This window comes from Salvia miltiorrhiza, chromosome 1 (assembly GCF_028751815.1).
Source record: "Salvia miltiorrhiza cultivar Shanhuang (shh) chromosome 1, IMPLAD_Smil_shh, whole genome shotgun sequence".
Taxonomy (NCBI): domain Eukaryota; kingdom Viridiplantae; phylum Streptophyta; class Magnoliopsida; order Lamiales; family Lamiaceae; genus Salvia; species Salvia miltiorrhiza.
In genome coordinates this window covers 51,107,377-51,130,032 of record NC_080387.1, presented here as the reverse complement: position 1 = coordinate 51,130,032, position 22,656 = coordinate 51,107,377, and the positions used below count along the sequence as shown (strand labels likewise).

Here is a 22,656-nt window from a genome sequence, read left to right as displayed (position 1 = left end):
CCTATAATTCATGTTCACTTGTCTAGAAATTCCCCCAAAATAAAATAAAAAAAATCATAGAATTGACGATGCCACGATCCAAAATATCAAAAATGCCCTTGTAATTTAGGGTTAATGGAAGAAAAAGATCTTTCTTTGGTCCAGACATCCCACACATTCCACTGCTTTACCTAAAATCCATGATTCCTTGCTCCCATCTTCTTTGATTCCATCAATCGAGACTCAATTCGACTTCTTTCGAATTTTGGCTACGTAGATCTCCATTAATTGCTGTTGCTGCGCAGCTCGCGATTCGTGGTTGAGGTAACGCATTACAACTCCATGTTTTCATTAATTATAAGATATAAGATTGGAATTTGACAATTTGGGTTGATTTGGATCTTGCAATACGAGCTTTCCTTTTTTTAGTTTATTGGCTGCGCAGTTTTTGGTTTTTAGCTGATTGTTTAGCTGTAGTATTCTGTTGGAAGTACCCAGTGAATGATCGGGGAAGATGGCTATGAACTTGGGTTTTGTAACTTTTGTTGGAAATTTGTGTAATTTAGAAGAACATTGATTTATTGCTTGAGTAATTGAATTGAGATTATATGATTCAGATATTCAATTTGATGTATTATCCACTGTTTAGCAGTTGGAATTGGTAGACAATGATATCAGTTTCTTTCCAATTATTTATCTGTTCGATTTCATGTGTAAATTTGACTAGTGTTGAAGCATTAAATCCAGTGATTTGATGAATTGGTTTCATATGCTTGTGAAAAGAGAATGTATGTGTGTGCATTATACTCCTCGGGGAGCATTCATGGTGAATTTCGTAGTCATTAGAGAACCATATTGTTAAACTGCATAGTTGATGTGAATGAGGATTTGATTGTTATCTTATGGCTTATTTAGAAATATGAGTCGTGCTTACGTTGTATATGTGTCAGAGTAGGTTTCTTGAGAATGGCTGACAACGATGCTCTAGCTGAAAACGTCCCCTCTAATGAGAATAATGCACCTTCGGAGAATGAAAGCGAGACGTCAATTGATGCATTAGCAAGAAAGGTTCAAGAGTCGCTCTCGCTTTCAAAGAGGCATAAGTTTTGGGAGACCCAACCCGTAGGCCAGTTCAAGGATCTTGGAGACACGAGTCTGCCTGAAGGCCCGATTGAGCAACCAACGCCACTGTCTGAAGTCAAGCAGGAGCCGTATAATCTCCCAGCTCCATATGAATGGGTTACATGCAATCTGGACTCAGAGGAGGTGTGTAGTGAGGTGTATACTTTATTGACCAATAACTATGTTGAGGACGATGAGAACATGTTCAGGTTCAACTACTCGAAAGAGTTTCTTCGATGGGCACTTCACCCTCCTGGTTATTTCCGGAGCTGGCACATTGGAGTAAGGGTCAAGACTTCGAAGAAACTGGTTGCCTTCATTACCGGGATCCCTGCAAAGATTCGTGTCCGTGATGCTGTAGTGCTGCTTGCAGAGGTCAATTTTCTGTGTGTTCACAAGAAGCTCCGATCAAAAAGACTTGCTCCCGTCATGATTAAGGAGGTTACTCGGAGGGTTCATTTGGAGAATATATGGCAGGCAGCTTATACAGCTGGCGTTGTTTTGCCTACACCGATTACAACTTGTCAGTACTGGCACAGGTCGTTGAATCCAAAGAAGCTTATTGATGTTGGGTTCTCTAGGCTCGGTGCAAGGATGACAATGAGCCGAACTATCAAATTGTACAAGCTACCAGAGCAGACCGCGACCCCTGGCTTCAGAAAGATGGAACCACATGATGTCCCTGCAGTTACTCGTTTGCTTAGGAATTACTTGAAGCAGTTTGTTGTGGCGCCAGATTTTGATGAGAATGATGTTGAGCACTGGCTGCTTCCCAAGGAAGATGTCGTGGATAGTTACCTGGTCGAAAGTCCTGAAAGCCACGAAATCACTGATTTCTGCAGTTTTTACACGCTCCCTTCTTCGATACTTGGCAGCCAGAACCACTCAATTCTGAAGGCCGCCTACTCTTATTACAACGTATCCACCAAGACTCCCTTGCTTCAATTGATGAATGATGCTCTCATTGTTGCCAAGAAGAAGGATTTCGACGTTTTCAACGCGTTGGATGTTATGCAAAACGAGACATTCTTGAAGGAGCTCAAGTTTGGCCCCGGAGACGGGAAGCTTCATTACTATCTCTACAACTACCGGCTAAAGCACGTTCTGAGATCATCGGAGCTTGGCCTCGTGCTCTTATAGATTCATCGACCGCGAGCATTTTTGTACGAGTGAGTTTTTTTCTTTTTTTTCTCTCTTCTTGGAAGACCTCTATCCTTTTCATCATAAGTTATGCTGCTATCTTTGGTATTTCTAATTGGTTTCAAACCAGAAGATTTAGATGGATTTTGTAACTGAAACATTTGTATTGATCTTCCTTGCTACTTTACTCATCTCCTGTTGCTTCTCATTTATCAGTTGAAATCTATGCTTTGTAGCTTAGTAGTAATTCATCTCGAATATTCTGCTGTCACCAATTTTTTTTTTCTTATTTCTAAAAGAGGATAATGATTTTTATTTTTTTTAACCAATTGAGCATCGCTTCGTTGTCTCCGAATTTCCGACTATACAGATTTATTATTTAGAGGTTGAGTTCAAATTTAAATCTCTTATATTTTTCTTTGTTGTATTATTGTGTAGTTATTTTATACATGAATGTACAAGTTATATTAACCATATGCATGTTACTTACCTAATATAAAATGGAGTACAATTTACATCCTACTATTCTATTGCTTGTAAGGCGTGTTTGATATTGACTAATACACTGTATTAGCTAATTTAGTACAGATAAGTTCAGTGTTTGGTATTATTTAGTAATAATGCGGATGACCCGGTTTAATCCTAGGACCGAGTATTATTAATCCAGATTTTTTAGGATTAATAATACCACTTCCCCCATAGGATTAACTTAAACCAGGATATTCTGTATCTAGCATGATAACAAACACCAATTAAGTATTAATAATCTGTCATTATCCATGCTAAATATCCTAATTACAAATTATCCTACATAATCCTTTACTGAAAACCAAACTAGCCCAAATTTATTATTTCCCAACAATTTAATTCAAAGCTGATCCCTACCCTATTAATTATACCAAGCTATTGACCGTAAATTTAAGTTGCAACGTTTCGTTAGGTCGGTCATTTATATCATATTGACGAATTTTAATTATATATTTAAATAAATAGCGTGCAAATTAGTATTCTCAAAATTTATAGTAATGTAGCAAACAAAAGATATCGACTGTAATGCATAATCTACGAAGTCAAAAAAAGTAATGACTGCATGTAAACAAATTTAGAAGAAAAAGCAAATGCAATTCGATTATAAATAAAGGTTAATATGTTTAATAAAAACAATTACTTTTTAATATTTTTAATATACAAAAAATTCTCCACACCGGACAATCTATAGTCCAATTAGAAAACAAAATATGGAAATGACACAATATTAATGTATCACATGTGCAATGCACACGAATTATCTTGGCACCTCGCATCATATATTATACTTCCTACATCCACCAATTCGTGTCCTAATTTTTAATAACTATTTTCTTAACAAATAAATCACATTTTCTTAAAAGTCGTGTTCTTTTCTCCACTCAACAAATAAACAATACTCCCTCCGTCCCACGAATCTCGAGTAACTTTTCTTTTTCGGCAGTCCCACGAATCTTGAGTCACTTTTCTTTTTCGGCAAAAAAAATCTCATTTATTTATCTTTTCACTTTTCACCTACCACACTTAACACACTAAATACTATTTTCTTAATTCTCGTACCGAAAATAATTGACTTAAGATTCGCGGGACGGAAGGACAGAGGGAGTATATTTTTTCTTAAAACTCGTACTCCTCTCCATAGGATACGAATTGATGGACGGAGGGCGTATTTGTTATTAACAAATAATAAAAACAAGCATTAAAAGTAAAAATTGTACTCCAATTAAACATGCAAAATTCTCATAACATATTTCGTCGATGTTTGAGAATTCTCATAATAGTATACAATCAATATCGTGGATATATGGAATTCTCAAAAGTGGTTTTTCCACACATAATCGGAATAAAATTAAAAATAGTACCCAATCAAACAACTTCTGCCTAATAAAACAAATAGAAACATTTTTTTTTGAGGAAATAAAACAAATAGAAACATATTTGTATGGATATATGAGAATTCCATACATTTCATTACACATATGTGTTAGCTTTATAATTTTATATTCAAATAGATTTTAACATATAATTTGCTATTTTTTGTAGAATAGTGACATTATATTTTATAAATAGATAGTTAACACAAAATTAATACAACTACATAATCTGAAAGAAAAAAAACCAAAATATCAGAAGTACGTTGAAGTTTCAAAGAAAATTTTAAAAAATAATAGTAATAAAATGATTAATAAGCACTTCGGGAGTCGGAAGCTTCAATAAAAAATCAAGTTGATTTTTTTGTTTAGTTTTTTTTTGAGTAAAAACTGAAGTTGAAATGTATTTTCTACAATAAATAATGAGTAAAAAATAAAAACAAATAATTGTCCATAAATCACAATTCAAAATTCTCGGTGTTATTACTTTTCAGCCCTAATTTTACACACACAACACACAGTTTGATAGTGGAAAATTTACTAGCTGACGCACAACCACCGAATCTGCAGCGCACGGCTCTTACCCCCCCCATCACCCCCCCCCCCCACCCCCACCCACCCCCCACCCGCAGCCTACCTTTTTCGACTGCTGAAAAGCCAAGCCCCAAAGTTCCATTTCAATCGACGAACCGGACGATCTGATCATCCATGATGTACTCCGCTCGAATTGCGCATCACGCTAAAAAGGTTTCTCCATCTCGATTTGTTGTTTTCTGATTCTATTTCGTGCTTCTGTGATTGAACGGTTTTGAATTCGGAACTTGCATGAAAGGTCAATCTCTGGTGATGCGATGTCTGTTTGGGATTAGCTGAAATTGTGTTTTGATTTCTCTAGAACTTTCGTTGCATAATCAGAAATTTACTATGATGGATCGCACGGGGATTTATTGTTCGGTGTTAATATTGGAAATTGCTTCCTTGTTGATTAGCAAATGGTGAAGCTTAGCTGTTTTGAGCTCCCATGAGATGTGAATAGCTTAAGCCCCGGGATGGATGCTTGGTTGAGTGTGGTTATGTAACAATGTGTTGTAGTTTTCCGAAGATATACTGATGTCATGCCAAATCTAGATGTCTTACTGGAATTTGTGGTGTGATACTTTTAGTTGGCTAAGGCTTTCTGATGAAATCTGCATTTCAAAAAATGTTTATTTACATTCATTTCTCTCTGATGCTGTATGTGAACTATCATAATGTTAATTAAACTAAACATTTACATTCATTTCTCTCTGATGCTGTATGTGAACTATCATAATGTTAATTAAACTATTTTTACGTTGATAAGTTGATTCCAGTTTTGTAGATTTAGCGTTAATCAACTTCCTGGACCAATCGCTCCTTATTCAGAATATGAGTGTCATTTCCTTTTTCATGCCTGCCGTGAGGAATTACTTTGTTTTGAATGACATAACCATGCTTCATACTTACAGCTCAGACAAGGCCCTAATCTTATACGAGGCCGGGCAATCTATGTACGCTCTTTTGCAGATGATGCAGGATCTGTTGTCAAAACAGATGGTAAGTCGTGATCTTTGCATGCTCTTTCTTTTAGCAAGATTGGTCTCTCTTCTTTGTTGCTGCATAAGGCAGGAATTTGAACATGTGGTCCTTCCTATAATTGACGAGGCTTACACTTGAGTTGGAGCTGGCTAATGGGTCAAGGTTACACTCTGAATGGGGATAGTTGGCTGATATAGTATTGGAACCTTTAATCTTAGCAATCCATTACTGTCCTAACATCTTATAACACCTTCATGCCTGCTTCCTGAAAACCTATTGCCTGATAGAGCAGGTTGAACAAAGGCTCAAAAAATGTTTTAGTCTTGAACTTTGTTGGCATTATCTGAGTATGGCTCATTGTGTTAGACAAAGTATATTCACATTGGAATTAAATGTACTAGTAGAGTCCTAATCTTTCCAATTTCAATGCTAACTGTTTTAAGCAAACAAATAAAGATCCAAGATTTAAAAAAAAAAAAAAAAGAATCTAAATCCTGCTGCTCTTACATTCACTGCATGCTAATCAGACTAGCTGAGTTGCAACTTCATAAGTATGTACTGTTGTTCAAGCCAAATTTCTATATTTATAGTGCTTAGGCTTGTGGCATGGACTTTCAGCCTTATCAAGTTGTGCTCATTTGTTATTGATTATTTTGGCATTTTCTACTTAAATTTGATGAATTTGGATTTATTTGCATAGGTGTGCGCTATCACATATGCTTTTGTGTTTTGTCTGTGTGCACGTATATACTTTTAGAGTGTGCATAATCGATGTAATGCCCATTTGTGTACAGATATTTCAAGACACGGTGGTCTTGGAGCTTTGGACAAGAATGGCAGTCCAAAGTTCTCCAGTATGGGTTCCTTCAGCCCCAATCATGTGCCAGTCAATGGAATGATGGTAATTAACACTTGAGCTTTATGGTGTTTTACAAGTATTTGTGTTTAGTTGGGAAGATTCTGATAAGAATTATGTAATAAAGAAGTCTGCTGTAAAAATGAGCAATGGAAATGCTTTCTGGACAGCCAGGAGTCCTGCATCAGCAATAGGCGTGCACTACAACAGGTTCTGCATATCTTTCAACCACTTATCATTTCTTGTAAAAAGTCATCTCTCTCTAACTGGCCTCTTTGATATGCTTATTTCCAGCCAATCAGAAAGAAGGGCCAGACAGTTTTCAACAGATTCAGGTTGGTTTCTTAAGTATGCTTCATTTAGTGCTAAGTTAGCACTTTAAGAGATGTTATTAGATCGTGTATTGTAGGAATGTTAGGAGGTAGGTTATCCAAAGTTCTATTAGTTATTGAATAAAACATAGTTTGCTGGTTTTTTCTGTTCTTTTCCAGCATGTGCGGATGAATGTTTTCTCATGTTTAAGTAGGCACCTTTCTCTACAATTTTGGTTGATGCATATCAATCCACAGCTAAACATGGTACTGTTTTCCAGGTCTTCCGCCACACTTTGAAATTGGGATGCCTTCTCTCTCACCTACGATGACAGAGGCATGCATCTTTCTGATAATCCTCACGTTATTTGCTATCTTCAACTATCATACTAAGGGCTGTTTGTTTGGTGTAATGTAGGGTAATATTGCTAGGTGGTTGAAGAAAGAGGGTGATAAAATTTCTACTGGAGAAGTGCTCTGTGAAGTGGAAACTGTAGGTTCTATCGGTTCTCTACACACTCAATTTTACTGAACATGATACCATACTCTCTTGGTAATCTGATAACTAATTGTGCATCAATTAACGTCTTAAGGACAAAGCAACTGTAGAAATGGAATGCATGGAGGAAGGATATCTTGCAAAAATTTTGCGCGGGGATGGATCAAGCGGTATTAAAGTTGGTGAGGTATCTATCTGGCACCCGAGTGTAGGACTTCATGTTCAAACTATTTCTTCCATACTTCTGTTCTGATCTTTCTTAACACATTTTAGAACAAAGAAAGACCGAATCAAGTTATTTGCTCGATTTTTACTAAGGGCTTCTGAGTCTTATTTTGTTTATGGATTGGTCCCTTTACATTGGCACATAGTATTTTTTAGTTCTATTCTAATAATTGTTTGCAAAGCCGTTAATTAATTTGATTGTCTTTGGTATGTTGCTTGATGTTGTTCACTTGATTTATGTGATTTCAGCTGGTTCAAACTAGTATTTATTTTCTACCAATGAATTCCAAGTCCATCATGAGATTTACTCTGTCCGAAGTTAACATGCTTTTATTTTTCATGGGAATCCACCTTACTTGTGTGCCTAATGAATTAAAAGGATTTAGGGGTCGCTAGTGCTGCTGGCTGGAAAATATGTTCTGATTTTGAAACTAGTAGTGCTGAACCCAGCTAAAGAGTTGCAGTAATTGGCTGTCTAGATATTGAAGGAAGCTAGAAGGATTCATAGGAAGTTGATTTTTCAACCTACTTTTGGTGTCTGATCAAAGTATTATTTTGACTAGATAATTGCCGTAACTGTTGAAGAAGAGGGGGATATTGATAAATTTAAGGACTATAGTCCAGCATCAGATGCTGCACCAGCACCCCCGCCCAAAGCACCGTCTGCTCCAAGTCCACCAAAAGAAGAAGTTTCTGCCGCTCCGGCAGAGCCTAAAGTTTCCAAGCCTAGTGCGCCTTCTTCCTCTGGGGATCGCATTTTTGCCAGTCCGCTTGCCAGAAAACTTGCGGAAGATCATAATGTAATTTAGATGACCTATGATATTTATCTGACTGAATGATTAGGTTTTTATTCTCATGCTACATTTATCTTGAAGCAATGTGTTTGAAGGAATAGGTTTTTATTCTCATGTTACATTTATCTTGCACAACATCAATGCAGGTATCTCTTGCAAACATCAAAGGAACTGGTCCTGATGGACGCATTGTCAAAGCAGATATTGAAGATTATCTTGGTAGTTATTTGGGCTCTGTGTTTCTGTAATTTGATGGCATACTATTATAATTCTTCACTCCCTGAGATCTTCTTTACCAACTTACAACTTTTAGGAAATGGAGTCTATTTGAAATCATAATCTAACTCTGTTTTACATTCTCCTCCTTACAGCTTCAAGTGGTAAGGAAGCTTCACAAGCTCCTAAGGCTGCTACCGCAACAGCTTCTGGTTTAGATTACACTGACATCCCACACTCGCAGATCAGAAAGGTAATATTCTCACATTGCTGGCACAATTATCCTTGGCTTATGAAATATATATGGTTGGTGGGTAGCGCTCTCTCTCTCTCTCTCTCTCTCTCTCAGTGGTGTGTGGTTCTAAGATTTCACCGTGCCTAGGATGGTGCGGGATATTTTTGCACACGCTCATTTGCTGATATGTACTTTCTATTGGAGGTTGGGGTGCTGTTTTTCATGTAACACAGTAAAAAAAATGATCTGATCCAATATAGCATCTCAGTTGGAATAAGAAGGCTCTGTAATAGTTAACATACACAACCATCTCTGTGGCATGCGTAATATGCAAATGTTCTAAAATCAATCATATCACATCGAGAGTTTTGACAGGATTTAGTGTGCTATGTTGCTAACATATGCAATCTGTATAACAGGTGACAGCAGCGCGATTATTGCAGTCAAAACAAACAATCCCACACTATTACCTGACTGTAGATACATGTGTTGACAAGCTTATGGAGTGAGTGCATTTTTCTGCAAATGAGAATGGCCAATCAAAGTTTACCTATATTATTTGTTTTACCCTCTACCTGATCTGCAGATTGCGTTCCCAGCTAAACTCATTGCAAGAAGCTTCGGGTGGGAAAAGGATTTCAGTTAACGATCTTGTTATTAAGGTATGATGAGCCTTCTTCGAGGGAGTGCTACCTTGTTTTCATCCTGGGATAAGCCTTTCTCTTTTATCAAGTTCCTTCTGTTTGTGAGGAACTTACTTCGTCTTTGTAAGATATAAGATTTGCTTGAGAAAAAATTTAGCTGTTTTTTAAAATTTATGTTCTAGGTCGTAGATAATTCTCTAAGAGAATTAAATTTCTTTCATGGACCTAAATATTTTGTGTTTGGATAGATTTTCCCACCCACAATTTATTAAACAACTTTTTTGACTGCAGGCTGCTGCCTTGGCCCTTAAAAAAGTCCCTCAGTGCAACAGTTCATGGACCAATGATTATATTCGCCAGTAAGTATACATGATAAAGGAAGTTTGTAGTTTAACACATGCCTCTTACTTGCGACTTCTTGTGTGCTCACAGGTTTAACAATGTGAATATTAATGTTGCTGTGCAAACTGAGAATGGATTGTACGTGCCTATAATTAGGGTAAGTCATCTTAGGAGTTTAATGCTTATCATGTAAAGGAAGCTCTTCCCACTTGATAGGAATGATCTGACAATTGTGCCTCTCAACTCTTTGCCCTAAAACTCAAGGATGCTGACAAGAAAGGTCTATCAAGAATCTCTGAGGAAGTTAAGCAATTAGCTCAAAAAGCCAAGGAAAACAGCTTGAAGCCAGAAGATTATGAGGTGAAACAGGAATTTCATCGATCGTTCTGAAAGACTAAAGTGCTGATCATATCTATCTAACTATATCTGGTTTGCAGGGTGGTACGTTCACAGTATCAAACTTAGGTGGTCCTTTTGGCATCAAGCAGTTCTGTGCCATTATCAATCCACCCCAAGCTGGCATTCTCGCAGTTGGCTCAGGTAATTTGAGCTCTATCTATTATTACAGTGCATCAAGTTTTAGTGGTTGCTTGCTGATGTTTACTGTCCTCACACTGCATGAGCAGCTGAGAAAAGGGTGATTCCCGGTGCTGGTCCCGACCAGTATAAGTTTGCATCATTCATGTCTGTGACACTGAGCTGTGATCACCGGGTCATTGATGGTAAGTAGCTAATTGCAGATCAGACACAAAATGCCCAATATCTACATTCAACTCCTCTAACGTACTACTGATACTGTGTGTAGGTGCCATCGGAGCAGAATGGCTGAAGGCGTTCAAAGGTTACATTGAAAATCCAGAGTCGATGTTGCTTTAAAGAAGTGAAGGGTGGGATACAATCCCACGCGTTCATTGGAATCCTTCTTTTGTCGTAGAAGAATTTTATACCGTCTCTTTGCTTTTGATTCACTGAGAACCGATTTTATGCGGGTTAGATATTTTCGAATAATGGGTCCCAAGGCAATATGGTATTGAACCAATTTTTGCTGATATAGAGTGTAGAAATCTACCCAGCATGTGATTATTTACTTGCCAGTCTCCTCCTTAAACATATATGTCAAGGAAATAAAATATTTCTGACCACCCTTTTGTTTGCTTTCCATGTATTCTGAACAAAATTATGGAAATGAAAATTGATTTGTTGTGAGGTTATTTAACCTCTCCCATTTAAATGCTTGCCAATATGGTTGTGTACATGTAAAAAAACATAAACGTATTTTTCCACGAGCAAGTTCGTGATGCCACGTGGAAGGTTGGCGAGATTAAATAATTGTTTGGTGCGAGCGAATTCGCTTGATAATTGCAATGGTTTTTTGGACTACTAGGGTGTAGGCTTCTCAACCACATCCTTCAATATCTAGTCAAATGCGAATGTTCCAAGGCATTTTTTTGTTAGATTCTCTTCAAATTTAGGAAATATTCTTCAATCCACTATTATTTACAATCCATGCATCTGTTATCAGCGCAATCAAGAAAAACAAAACCCACCCTGTTTCCAAATACTGACAAATTCATAAGGGATTGTCAAAGTTAAAATATATCTACTACTAAATACTGATAAATTCACAAGGGATTTGTCGAAGTTAAAATGAGATGTAAGAATGTCACTGTACAATGATCCACACATCAACACATCTAACATTTTCCCAACAAGAATCATATCACAGCATTCAGCTAGGAAAGGTTGATGGAATTCGCAAGAAAACAGCAAGCCGTAACACAAATTTTAACCAAGGATTATAATCAGAGGAACCACCACACCTAATACAACGATCACCGTGATCATCAAGATTGTATGTGCATTTGCATAGAGAACAGTAGTTCTAAAACAAGTCCAAAAGAGGATGTTATTACGAAGGCTCATCCGTTGGATGTCTATGGATTTCATAACATGATACTACAAGACTAAGCTACAACAACGACAACTACTGGCAGCAACAAAACTTGACTATACCATCATTTCAAGTAGACTCCAACAAGAACACACAAATAATCATGTATCTAGACTTGCTTATAGAGCCAGCCACGAAAAATGGAAACAGAACTTGACTATACCATCATTTCCAGTAGAATCCAACACGAACACACAAATAGATAGATAGATAGATAACAGGCCCTAATGAGCACGGAGGTTCGAATACCCAACAGTCAGATTATTAACATCAGCCACATATGAAAATGTTCGAATACCCAACAGTCAGATTATTAACATCAGCCACATATGAAAATATGTAGTCACACAACTTGAACAGAGGACTGCATGCTCATAAGTTAATGAGCAATAATCCACATCAGAGATTATGCACAATAACTTAAATCCCCAAAACCACCTTATATTCAGAAATAGCACACCGGTGATAATGATGGAGTGAAATTGTTGAGCTAATTATGCGTAACATGCAAAACACATGCACATAAACACAAAAACTTATACAAATGATCCAGTCTTCATACAAATGTAGCACATAAGCATACGAGGATGAGGAAAATCACATATAGTAGTTGTAACAAGAGATGTGGATGCATAACTTCGAACATGTCTGTCCATCAGCAACCTTACTACATGTACATACAATTCCCTAATAAACAACCTAAAACAGTAGAACAAGTGGTTACTTACATCAATTCAATGGGATGTGCAAAAAAAAAGAGTAAACAACTATATATGAAAATGAATATTAAGGAATATTAAGGATAGCAGTAGCCAATGTTTCCTGGGCATTATTCAGGAACCTGATTTCTCATCCTACAAGGCTAGATAGATTACATCCAAAGAGATAAAACATAGATATCATATACTCTCACTACAGAGAAAAAAGTGTGCCCCTTTTATGCCAAAGACTCAAATTTCAGCACCAGATATAGCTTAATGACTATCAAAATTGCACCTCTAAAACAACATTAAACCATCAATTAATTAATTGAAGATCACGAAAAGACCAAACGAAATGCAAAATTCAAATCCCCAATACTAGAACAAAAATTAACTGCTCAAAGCGGGATGTATCGTTTCAAGTAGGGTTTCCCAGCGACAGCGGCCCCCACGACCACGCCTCCGAGAGCCCCCGCCAGCGCCGCCGCCCTCGGCCCCGACGCCGCCTTGTACAGCGCTCCGGTGGCCAGCCCCGCCACGACGCTGTTGACCACGTCGTCGGTATCCCTCCACGCGACCATGCCGCTCTCTAGCCCGGCGTACATGAGCCCGATCACGCCGCAGCGGTTGCCGATCTGCCGCCCCTTGTGGCCCGAGCCGTTTAGGATCCGGTTAATCTTCAGCTTGAGGGTATCGGTGGGCTCGATCGCCTTGACCGCGGAGCCGAATCCCTGGGCGGCGCCGGCCGTGGCCCCGAGGAGGTAGCCGATTCCGGTGTAGTAGGTGATGTTCTCCCCCCAGGAGCGGCGCTGCGCCAAGGCTTCTTCCTGGAAGAGGAATTCCGGCTGCGTGGGGAGGTGGTATAGGGTTTGCGCCGGGTGGTGCAAATCCTGGTAGGGGTTGTAAAGTCGGCGATTTGAGGTGGTTTCGTCGTCCTTGCGGCTGCGATTCGGGGACTGAGGTGTGTACGCCATGGGGGGATCGGAGGTTCTAGAGAGAGAAAAGTGTTGGCAGAGAGAGAGTTTTAGGTTAAAAACGAGGAAAAGTCTATACTACACCCCTACGTAAAACGCCTTCACGCTAGGATCATTACACGTGTACCTCTGTTTTAAATAGGAAGAGTAATACATCTGGTTTCTTTGCTTAGTGTTTTGGTTTGTTGTTTTGCTTTTGAGAAGCTGTTTCCGTACCCAAAAAAAAATTAAGCCAGTAAATACGTAGACAGGTCATAGGTGGTAGATAGTACTTTGTTATATTTATCCTTTTACTTCGTCCTCCTCATTTGCCCTTTTACCATTACATGGAAGCTTTGTTTCTGCAATAGGGCGGATAGAAAAGCAATGCAAATAAAAAATGAATTTTTTTTGTAAAGCCTATATTATATATTTTCAATTTCATATTTGCTAATAAAAATTAGTATAATAAGATAATTTTATCAAAAGTTTGTAAAATATATTTTGATTCGATAATAAAAATTCAATATTAGAAAGTTGTATTCATCATTTCACTTCTCTATATTTTTAATTCAATACTTAACATAAAATATTTAAGTGAAAAAAAAAAAAAAAATATTTAATAAAAATATTGCATCTTTATATCTTTAAAACTTGTATATTAGTTATTATATAAGTCGATGTTGAAATGTTATTTATTTATGCGTGTATTTATTTATTACGAATATAATATTATAAAAAGATATATATTATAGTTAATTGTTTAAAGAAAATTTTTGAGCCCAATTAGCCTGACAAGCTAGCCCGAAACCGGAATATTTCAGGTTAAGATTGAAAATTTCTAATTCGAAAAAAATCTAACCCGATTAACTGTAACCTGATAAGATTAGCTTGAAACCCGATGAGTTGACCCGATTGATATCTCTAGCTGTGAACACAAGGAATTACAAAAATATTTAATAGTTATGGGTGCAAATGTAATTTGAATAAGCTTGTTAAGATTCAGATACCTAATGAGTTGAGATTCTTGTTAAGATTTTTCACTTGATAGAGTGATTAGTTGGGATTCTACTTAAGATTCTTGATTCCAAACTAGATTAGTGAATAATCTTGTTAAGATTCTTCAATTTAAGAGGAATATATATACATATCCTACACGTATATATATTACATATATATACATATATATATACACATAAGAAACGTGAAAAAGAAAAAATGATAACAAATTATATAACATAAATACATTAATATAATACCGTCGGAAATAATCTTAATACCGCCGTTGAAAAACGGAAATACCGTCGTAATGTTTTATTATACCGGCATAATATTTGAGAATATCGACCGACGGTATTCTCATTTTTCGACGGTATTTTAAGTTTTTCCGGCGGTATTTTAAGTTTTTTCGGCGGAATTTTAAGATTCTTACTAAGAATCTTGAATTTTTAGTAAGAATCTTAGATTAGTTATGAGTGATGAGTGAATCAATAATCAAATTAACATTCTTAAGTTATAATTATAAGATTCTTACTAAAAATCTTGAATTCTTACTAGGAATATTAGATTAGTGATGAGTGAATCACTAATCAAACAAACATTTTTAAGTTATAATTATAAGATTCTTACTAAAAATCTTGAATTCTTACTAGGAATCTTAGATTAGTGATGAGTGAATCACTAATCAAATTAACATTCTTAAGTAATAATTATAAGATTCTTACTAAGAATAAAAAGTTGAAAATTTTTAACAAAGAGAAAGAAAATAAAATATTTTAAAATTTCCATTCTTGTTTTTTTTTTTTTTTTAAACACACTACGCGCGGCCTTTTATTTCTTCTAATGTTTATAGAGATATCTTCATTTTTATAGCATCTCAGATGTGGGTTCATATTTTTTGGGTAGATTATTAATTTCGACAAAGGGTCGTGATTTTTGGACACTAGGTATCTTAGACACCTAATTAAAAAATCGATTATTGCTTAAATATTAATTTGACCGATTTTTTGCTATTTAGTGATTTATCTAAAATATCATTTTCAAATTGAACCAATCGATTTTGTAGTTTTTTTCGGTTTTTATATTTGCAAAATTTTAGCTATTTATTATTATTTGTTTTCAAAATTATATTATTGATTTGTTTACACTAATTCAGAGATTCTCCTAAAAATATAATCTTAGATTTGTTTGGGAGTTCTTGTTTAAATGACGTCTGGTCATTTGGCGGTTATCAATATTATAAACTAGTGACTCAAAGTAATAGTGGAGTAGTGAGAGTTCTTGAAAATTAATTGACAAGAACAAGTGATTAATTTTTTAACCGGCCGATAACTATGAGTCCAAATAATTGTCCGCCCGGTCTACTTGTACTCCGGTCGGACAATGTTTCTATAAAAATATTGTGGGCGGACATGATATTTTCCTATTAAAAATGGCGTTTTCTTGTGGGTGGGTCGGACGTAGATCCAAAAGGTGAAATTTATTTTAGTTGAGGTGTGTTCAATTCTATGCTTTCCCTTTCATACCCAAAAGTCAAGGTAAAACTACTATCTTGAGGGAACGTTAATAGGAATAATCACAATCATTTCTTAGCTTTATATTTAAGCTTATCATATTGATATTGAGGACAAACTTTTTGTTTATAGATGGTTAATTAAATGACCGGCCGACACATATGATTAAAAACCATTATCCGATCGTAAAATTTGTGTGTTGGGCGGACAATTGTTGAATAAAGTTGTTGCGGTCGGACATCTATTTTTTAGACTAGCAGAGTTTATTGGGAACCACACATTACCTCTTATTTAACACATTTTATTTATAATACTATTAATTGTTGATTAATTATTAACTTTAATAAATGCACTTGCAAGAAGGTGTTTTGATATTAAAAAAAAATGAAATAAAAGCTTATCTGTGTATACAATTGTCACCATAAAGCTTATCTGTGTATACAATTGTCACCATAAAACTAGCAGAAAGAACGTACGTTGTACGTGTAATTAAGGTTATTTTATTTAATAATCTATTATTTTAGAAAATCTATTAATTTATTGCTTTCATTAGATAATTTATTGGATGAATATATTTATTTATAAGCCTTATCAATAGCTATAGATATATAGTATCATATAGATTTAGTGTAATATCTAATGAATAATATATATATTCTTATAAATATATAATACTGTAAAATAACCTTAAAATAAAATATGTAATAAATTAAATAGAATATTAATGCGATAAGATTTTGGAATCCCCTTGATCGTTGGTTTAATTGATGAACTTCTTTTGGGGGAAAACGAATTGTGATGTATAATTACCAATTAATTCTACAAGTTTCTCTCAATCATTTGCAATCAAAAGTTTACAATGTCATTATTATTTGCCACTAATCTTACTTGAAAGTGACAATCTCGCAATGATATAAAATTATATAACAAATTATATAAAATTACCCGGAGGTATTGTCAATTTACCCGACGATATTTTCAATTTACCCGGAGGTATTCTCAATTTAATCCGGCGGTATTCTCAATTTACCCGGAGGTATTGGACAATTTTCACTTGAATATCCAATTGCACTTACAAACGGGGTTACCGCTAACAAAAAAATGCAATTAATGCAAGCACAACATACGATCAGATCACTGAAACCAAGAACAACCTAATTGTTGGCGTGTGGAGATCTTTCACGTTCACTCCTTCTGGGCATCGATGTCGTTTTGAAATTATCTAATAGTATATTTTGGAGGCCCTCAGTCGTCAATCCCTTCAAAAATCAAAATTTTTAGAAAAAATGTATATGAATATTAAAATGTTTGGCCAAAAAAAAAATTACTACCTGCATCATATACTCCATATATCTGGGATCAAAATTGTAATCAGATGGATTTTGAAGAAAAAAACGTGGCTGATTCTGATGAGAAGTAGATGTGTTGCCATACTCATGCACAGAATCACGTACAAATATTTTACATTAAATTTGAGCATTGACAATACCTCCGGGTAATTTGAGAATACCGCCGGAAAAATTGAGAATACCGCAGGGAAAATTGAGAATACCGCCGGAAAAATTGAGAATACCGCCGGGTAAATTGAGAATATCGTCGGGAAAATTGAGAATACCGCCGGTAGATTATTAATTTCGACAAAGGGTAGTGATTTTTGGACACTAGGTATCTTAGACATCTAGTGAAAAAATTATAACTTAAGAATGTTAGTTTGATTAGTGGTAACCCCATTTGTAAGTGTAATTGGATATTCAAGTGGAAATTTGCCAATACCTACGGGTAAATTGAGAATACCGTCGAATTAAATTGAGAATATCTACGGGTAAATTGAAAATACCGTCGGGAAAATTGAGAATACCGCCGGGTAATTGAGAATAGCGCCGAGTAAGTTGAGAATACCGCCGAGTAAGTTGAGAATACCGTCGAAAAAATTGAGAATACCGCCGGAAAAATTGAGAATACCGCCGGATAATGTATACATTGTCAAATTTAGATTATCAATAGTTAAAATACCAATTAATTTTATTAATTAATAATGAATATAACAAATTCATCACAGATTAAATACATATTTTTTTATTCATAATAAATTATTCAATATACATCTTAAATTAAATAGAATGAAAAAATTGGTGATATGGTCGTATGTTGTACTTGCATTATTTGGTTTTTTTTTTTAGTGGTAACCCCATTTGTAAGTGTAATTGGATATTCAAGTGGAAATTTGCCAATACCTACGGGTAAATTGAGAATACCGTCAGATTAAATTGAAAATACCGTCGGAAAAATTGAGAATACCGCCGGGTAATTGAGAATACCACCGAGTAAATTGAGAATACCACCGAGTAAGTTGAGAATACCGTCGAAAAAATTGAGAAAAAATTTAAGATACATATTATATATATATATATATATATATGTATAGGGAGAGGTTCAAATAAGAACCACTAATAAAATAAGAACGGAGAACCATTTTAAGCCATTCGATCATCAAGATCTACGGTGGATGCATCATCTTGGTGGATGGATGCAGATGCTGGGTTCGAATCCTGGAGGGAGCAAAAAATTATTTTTTTCGGATGCATTAAATTTAATAGCGGATGCATTAATTTGTATAGCAGATGCAGTAATTTTATTGATTCTTATGTTCTCACGATAATTGTGGTTCTCACTATAACCGCACCCTATATGTATGTGTATATATATATATATATATATATATATATTAGAATAAAATATTATGGCAATGAAAAAAGTATGTTTTAGATTTCAAAGTAAACGTAATTAAATAAAAAACCGTTACTAATGCTTTAATGTTAAAAAACTGTTAATATGTGCCTTAATCATTCTTGAATTTCATGAATATCAAATTGTAAGTATAAATCTTAAACTTATATTTATAATGTTAGTAAATGATTCACTTGTTATGTCGTTTTAGTAAACTGTGTAAGATATCGTGTCCCCTACCGTGTATAGGAGTGAGCAATCGGTCATTTCGGTTGAAAATCGATCCGAACTCCTAAAACCAAATCATCCAAACTTTTAAAAAATGTCAACCGATCCGAACCAAAATTCTCCTTCCAACCGATCCGATCCAAACCATATTTAAACTTCGGTTTCAGTTTGGTTTTCGGTTTATCCAAACTTTGATATAATATTTAAATTTTTAATTTTAGAAACTTATTTCTTGTTAATGAGAATTTTGTAACAAAATAAGTTAAACCAACCTTAACTCAAATATTAATCATAAATATAAAATTTACCTATCCATTGACCAATTTCAATTATGATAATGGTGATGATCATTCTTAATTTAAAGTATGATTCTCATATTACAGTTCTAAGTTCTAAACTTAGATTTGAGATGAATTAGTTCAATTAATTCATGATTCACTAATAGTGGTGATCATTCTCATGTTAAAAGTATGATTCTTATGTTATGATTCTAAATTCTAAACTTAGATTTAAGATGATAAATTATTAATGATATAAAAAATTCTCACTTGATTTATTAGAAATCGTTAGTAAATCAAGAACCAATTAGAGAATTCTTAGTTTGATTATTAGAATTATCACTTGAGATTCTAGAAATCATTAGTGAATGAAGAACCATTTAGTGGATTCTTAGTTTGATTCTTAGAATTCTCACTTGATTTACTAGAAATCATTAGTGAATCAAGAACCATTTAGTGAATTCTTAGTTTGATTCTTAAAATTCTCACTTGATTTACTAGAAACCATTTGTGTTTAACTAGTTGTGGGACACCTAAAAATAATTTGTGTTTTAATAATTTTTTTACAATTATAGGAGGATCCGATTTATTTGAGGCCAAATACAATTAATGTCACTTTACATGTTGGGACATATTATTCGACTAAATACTTGAAATTGGTTAAAGAGGTATTGTATGGGAAAGGCGGTCAAGCGTTGGTAGACAAATTTTTAGGTGGTTGTTTTGTCAAGCCTACTAATATTCATATACAATTTTTCTAAAAAAATTTATTTTTGAAAGGATTGACGACTGAGGGCCTCCAAAATTTACTGTTAGATATTTTTAAAACGCCATCGATGCCCCGAAGAAGTGAACGTGAAAGATCTCCAAACGCCAACAATTAGGTAGTTCTTAGGAAGATGATTTGGCCGTATGTTGTGCTTACATTAATTGTGTTTTTTTGTTAGTGGTAACCCCATTTGTAAGTGCAATTGGATATTCAAGTGGAAATTTGCCAAGATCTCCGGGTAAATTGAGAATATCGCCGGGTAATTTGAGAATACCGTCGGATAAATTGAGAATACCGTCGGGTATTTTGAGAATACCGTCGGATTAAATTGAGAATACCTACGGGTAAATTGAAAATACCGTAGGGAAAATTGAGAATACCGTCAGAAAAATTGAGAATACCGCCGGATAATGTATACATTGTCACATTTATATTATTTATTATTTTATATTTTTATGCCAATTTCAAATTGCAATTAAATTCTTCGATTAAATAAGCATATCGAAATAAAACTTGTCAAATTTTAGATTTTTTTTATTCATAATAAATTATTCATATACATCTTAAATTAAATACGATGACAAAATTGGTGGGGGAACAAATATTTGCTAACAAATAAGGCATCAATTCATAATTGTTATTATTATTCTTTATTTGACACTAAATTGGTGGGGGAACATATTGTAAAATTATATTTTAATGCGTGTGTGTGTCTATATACAATTCTATATAATGTGTGTGTGTCCTTATTTCAAATTAAATATAAGCTTTAATTTAAGATTCATATTGAAAAAAAACAATATGAAAGAAATTTGACTACGTTTTAATAAAAAAATAAAGAGACGTGAAACAACATTCTTTTGGAAGAGAATTGTATTATAATCTATATAACATCTTTTGATCTTTATATTACATTCTTTTTTCATAAAAATAATTCAGTATTCCTATTAGATTAAAAATCCTGACAAAAATAATTAAAAATAAATTGTGACAAATTAATAAATCATACTTATTTAAAATTTTAAATATTAAACATTCTTTTTAATTCTCCATTCTCTCTCCCATTCTATCTTTCCTCACTCTTTTTCCATTTATTTAGGCTAGTGGGAATTACTTATATTATCTCAGCTCTATCAAGTTTGCTCCAACTTATATCATTATTCTCAATTGATGATTTTATTGCAAAAGTGCCACAAATTGTGTTTCTCAAGTCTACTGTTAGATATTTTGAAATTATATATATATATATATATATATATATTTTATTAATAAACATAAAATAAATAATATAACAATTTTAAGAGATGTCATAATTTTTATATTAGTAAATAAATGTATAAAGTATTTTTATAAAGTAATACTAGTGGTATGTAGTGAATTCGGTAATAAAGTTGAATATAGTATAGTTCAGTCCATGTAATATTAATATAATAACCACACACATGTAAAAAGACTATCAGTTTTTATTTCAAACTAACTAGGCCTATTTTTCGGCTACCTCAATCTTATCACAATTATTTCATGTTTTAATTTTTTGCCACTAAAAGAACTCTATTTTCCACTGGCAAATACTCCATGTTTACCGTTTCCACTCTAAAAACTTTTTAGCTTTTTTATACTCCTATTTCATTTTTGTTATTTTCGTTTTCTTCTTTTTTCTTCTAAAATTTGTAATTTAATAATGATAAAATATTCAATATATATTTAATTAAAAATTATGACAAGAGCTTTAATTTAATATATATATACTAATTAAATATAATTTAAATATAAGTTAATGCAAACATGAATCTAAAAAAAATAAAATTATCCACAACATAATCTCAAATAAAAAAAAATATGAATTTGAAAATATTTAACTTTTCAATTTTTAAAATACCAATTAATTAATTTTAACTGATAATGTGTATAAATATATAAATAATCAAATATCAAAAGTAATTATAAATGATAATGAGTATTAATTGTGCATCGCACGAGCGGACGTAATAGTTACTGTTCAATATTAAGTTCACTTCTCGATAATTTTGGATAATTTATTACTGAACGCTTAATTTAACCGTCAATATATCAAATTCATACCACATAGAACGAAATTTACATACTTTCTTTATGTGTTCTGCTTAATTTTATTTCTCATACATGCACGGATTGCAGGTTGACGTGTCTAATTTTGACGGACTTCAAAATATTGAAAGCACAAGACTGATTTTGGTATTTGGGAAAATTGGAAAACTTAAAAAAGGTTGAAAAGGTTTCGAAACCGGAAACAGTCTAATGCTACTTTTTAAAAAGTAGCTGGTTTTAATAAATACACGTGTAAGAATCTTAACGGAGAGCGCACTACGCCTTGGCTTGTGTGTGAGTGGAGAGGAAAGGTATAAAAATCGGACCGGTCCGGTTCAGAATTTGCTGAATTTTCGCATAATTTATAGAGGAGACGACATCGTACCGGTCAACGGTGGAATCGACGTGGCAAATTTAGGTCGTTTTCTCTTTTGCTTGCTTTGGGGGCTATTGCATGTAGCTCCTCACTTTCTTGTTTATTGTACATTTAACCCCTCTTATCTTAAACCGACTTCACTACGACCAAATTATATTTTCTCTCTATATTTTTATTTTAATTCGTTCACAATAATTATAGTATTTTAATTTTGATATATATTTATATTTTCAATCTCAATTATATTTAGTATTTATAAATAAATATACAAAATA

The 22,656-nt window shown here is 34.1% G+C and overlaps 3 protein-coding genes across 7 annotated transcripts; 2 read left to right on the top strand and 1 right to left on the bottom strand.

Annotated features, from left to right (window-relative positions):
- Positions 1 to 41: 41 nt before the first annotated feature.
- LOC130991199 (glycylpeptide N-tetradecanoyltransferase 1-like) lies at positions 42 to 2,432 on the top strand. Of its 2 annotated transcripts, none has more exons than XM_057915298.1 (2): positions 42 to 303; positions 935 to 2,432. In XM_057915298.1, exon 2 carries the CDS (start codon positions 946 to 948, stop codon positions 2,239 to 2,241), a length of 1,296 nt encoding a protein of 431 aa, XP_057771281.1. In that variant the 5' UTR covers positions 42 to 303; positions 935 to 945; the 3' UTR covers positions 2,242 to 2,432. The 2 variants fall into 2 exon arrangements, with proteins under 2 accessions (XP_057771281.1, XP_057771290.1); XM_057915307.1 differs by having other exon boundaries at positions 94 to 303; positions 930 to 2,432.
- A 2,222-nt stretch (positions 2,433 to 4,654) lies between these two features.
- LOC130991178 (dihydrolipoyllysine-residue acetyltransferase component 3 of pyruvate dehydrogenase complex, mitochondrial-like) lies at positions 4,655 to 11,049 on the top strand. 4 transcript variants are annotated; one of them, XM_057915289.1, is made up of 19 exons: positions 4,655 to 4,886; positions 5,627 to 5,714; positions 6,491 to 6,597; positions 6,683 to 6,762; positions 6,847 to 6,887; positions 7,145 to 7,200; positions 7,282 to 7,356; positions 7,457 to 7,549; positions 8,151 to 8,387; positions 8,528 to 8,600; positions 8,753 to 8,850; positions 9,252 to 9,337; positions 9,419 to 9,494; positions 9,768 to 9,835; positions 9,909 to 9,975; positions 10,083 to 10,178; positions 10,256 to 10,358; positions 10,445 to 10,540; positions 10,624 to 11,049. In XM_057915289.1, exons 1-19 carry the CDS (start codon positions 4,848 to 4,850, stop codon positions 10,692 to 10,694), a joined length of 1,650 nt encoding a protein of 549 aa, XP_057771272.1. In that variant the 5' UTR covers positions 4,655 to 4,847; the 3' UTR covers positions 10,695 to 11,049. The 4 variants fall into 4 exon arrangements, with proteins under 4 accessions (XP_057771272.1, XP_057771262.1, XP_057771259.1 ...); XM_057915279.1 differs by having other exon boundaries at positions 4,657 to 4,886; positions 6,680 to 6,762; XM_057915276.1 differs by having other exon boundaries at positions 4,781 to 4,886; positions 5,621 to 5,714.
- Positions 11,050 to 12,519: 1,470 nt separating this feature from the next.
- Positions 12,520 to 13,516, bottom strand: LOC130991169 (mitochondrial import inner membrane translocase subunit TIM23-1-like). Its single transcript, XM_057915255.1, has one exon. The coding sequence runs from the start codon at positions 13,442 to 13,444 to the stop codon at positions 12,869 to 12,871; it is 576 nt and encodes a 191-aa protein (XP_057771238.1). The 5' UTR covers positions 13,445 to 13,516; the 3' UTR covers positions 12,520 to 12,868.
- Positions 13,517 to 22,656: the final 9,140 nt, after the last annotated feature.

Coding starts and splice junctions, on each gene's coding strand:
- LOC130991199 (XM_057915298.1), top strand. CDS start 946: ATGGCTGACAACGATGCTCTAGCTGAAAACGTCCCCTCTAATGAGAAT.
- LOC130991178 (XM_057915267.1), top strand. CDS start 4,848: ATGATGTACTCCGCTCGAATTGCGCATCACGCTAAAAAG. Junction 9,836..9,908: donor ACCAATGATTATATTCGCCA/GTAAGTATACAT, acceptor GTGTGCTCACAG/GTTTAACAATGTGAATATTA. Junction 10,541..10,623: donor TGATCACCGGGTCATTGATG/GTAAGTAGCTAA, acceptor TACTGTGTGTAG/GTGCCATCGGAGCAGAATGG.
- LOC130991169 (XM_057915255.1), bottom strand. CDS start 13,444: ATGGCGTACACACCTCAGTCCCCGAATCGCAGCCGCAAGGACGACGAA.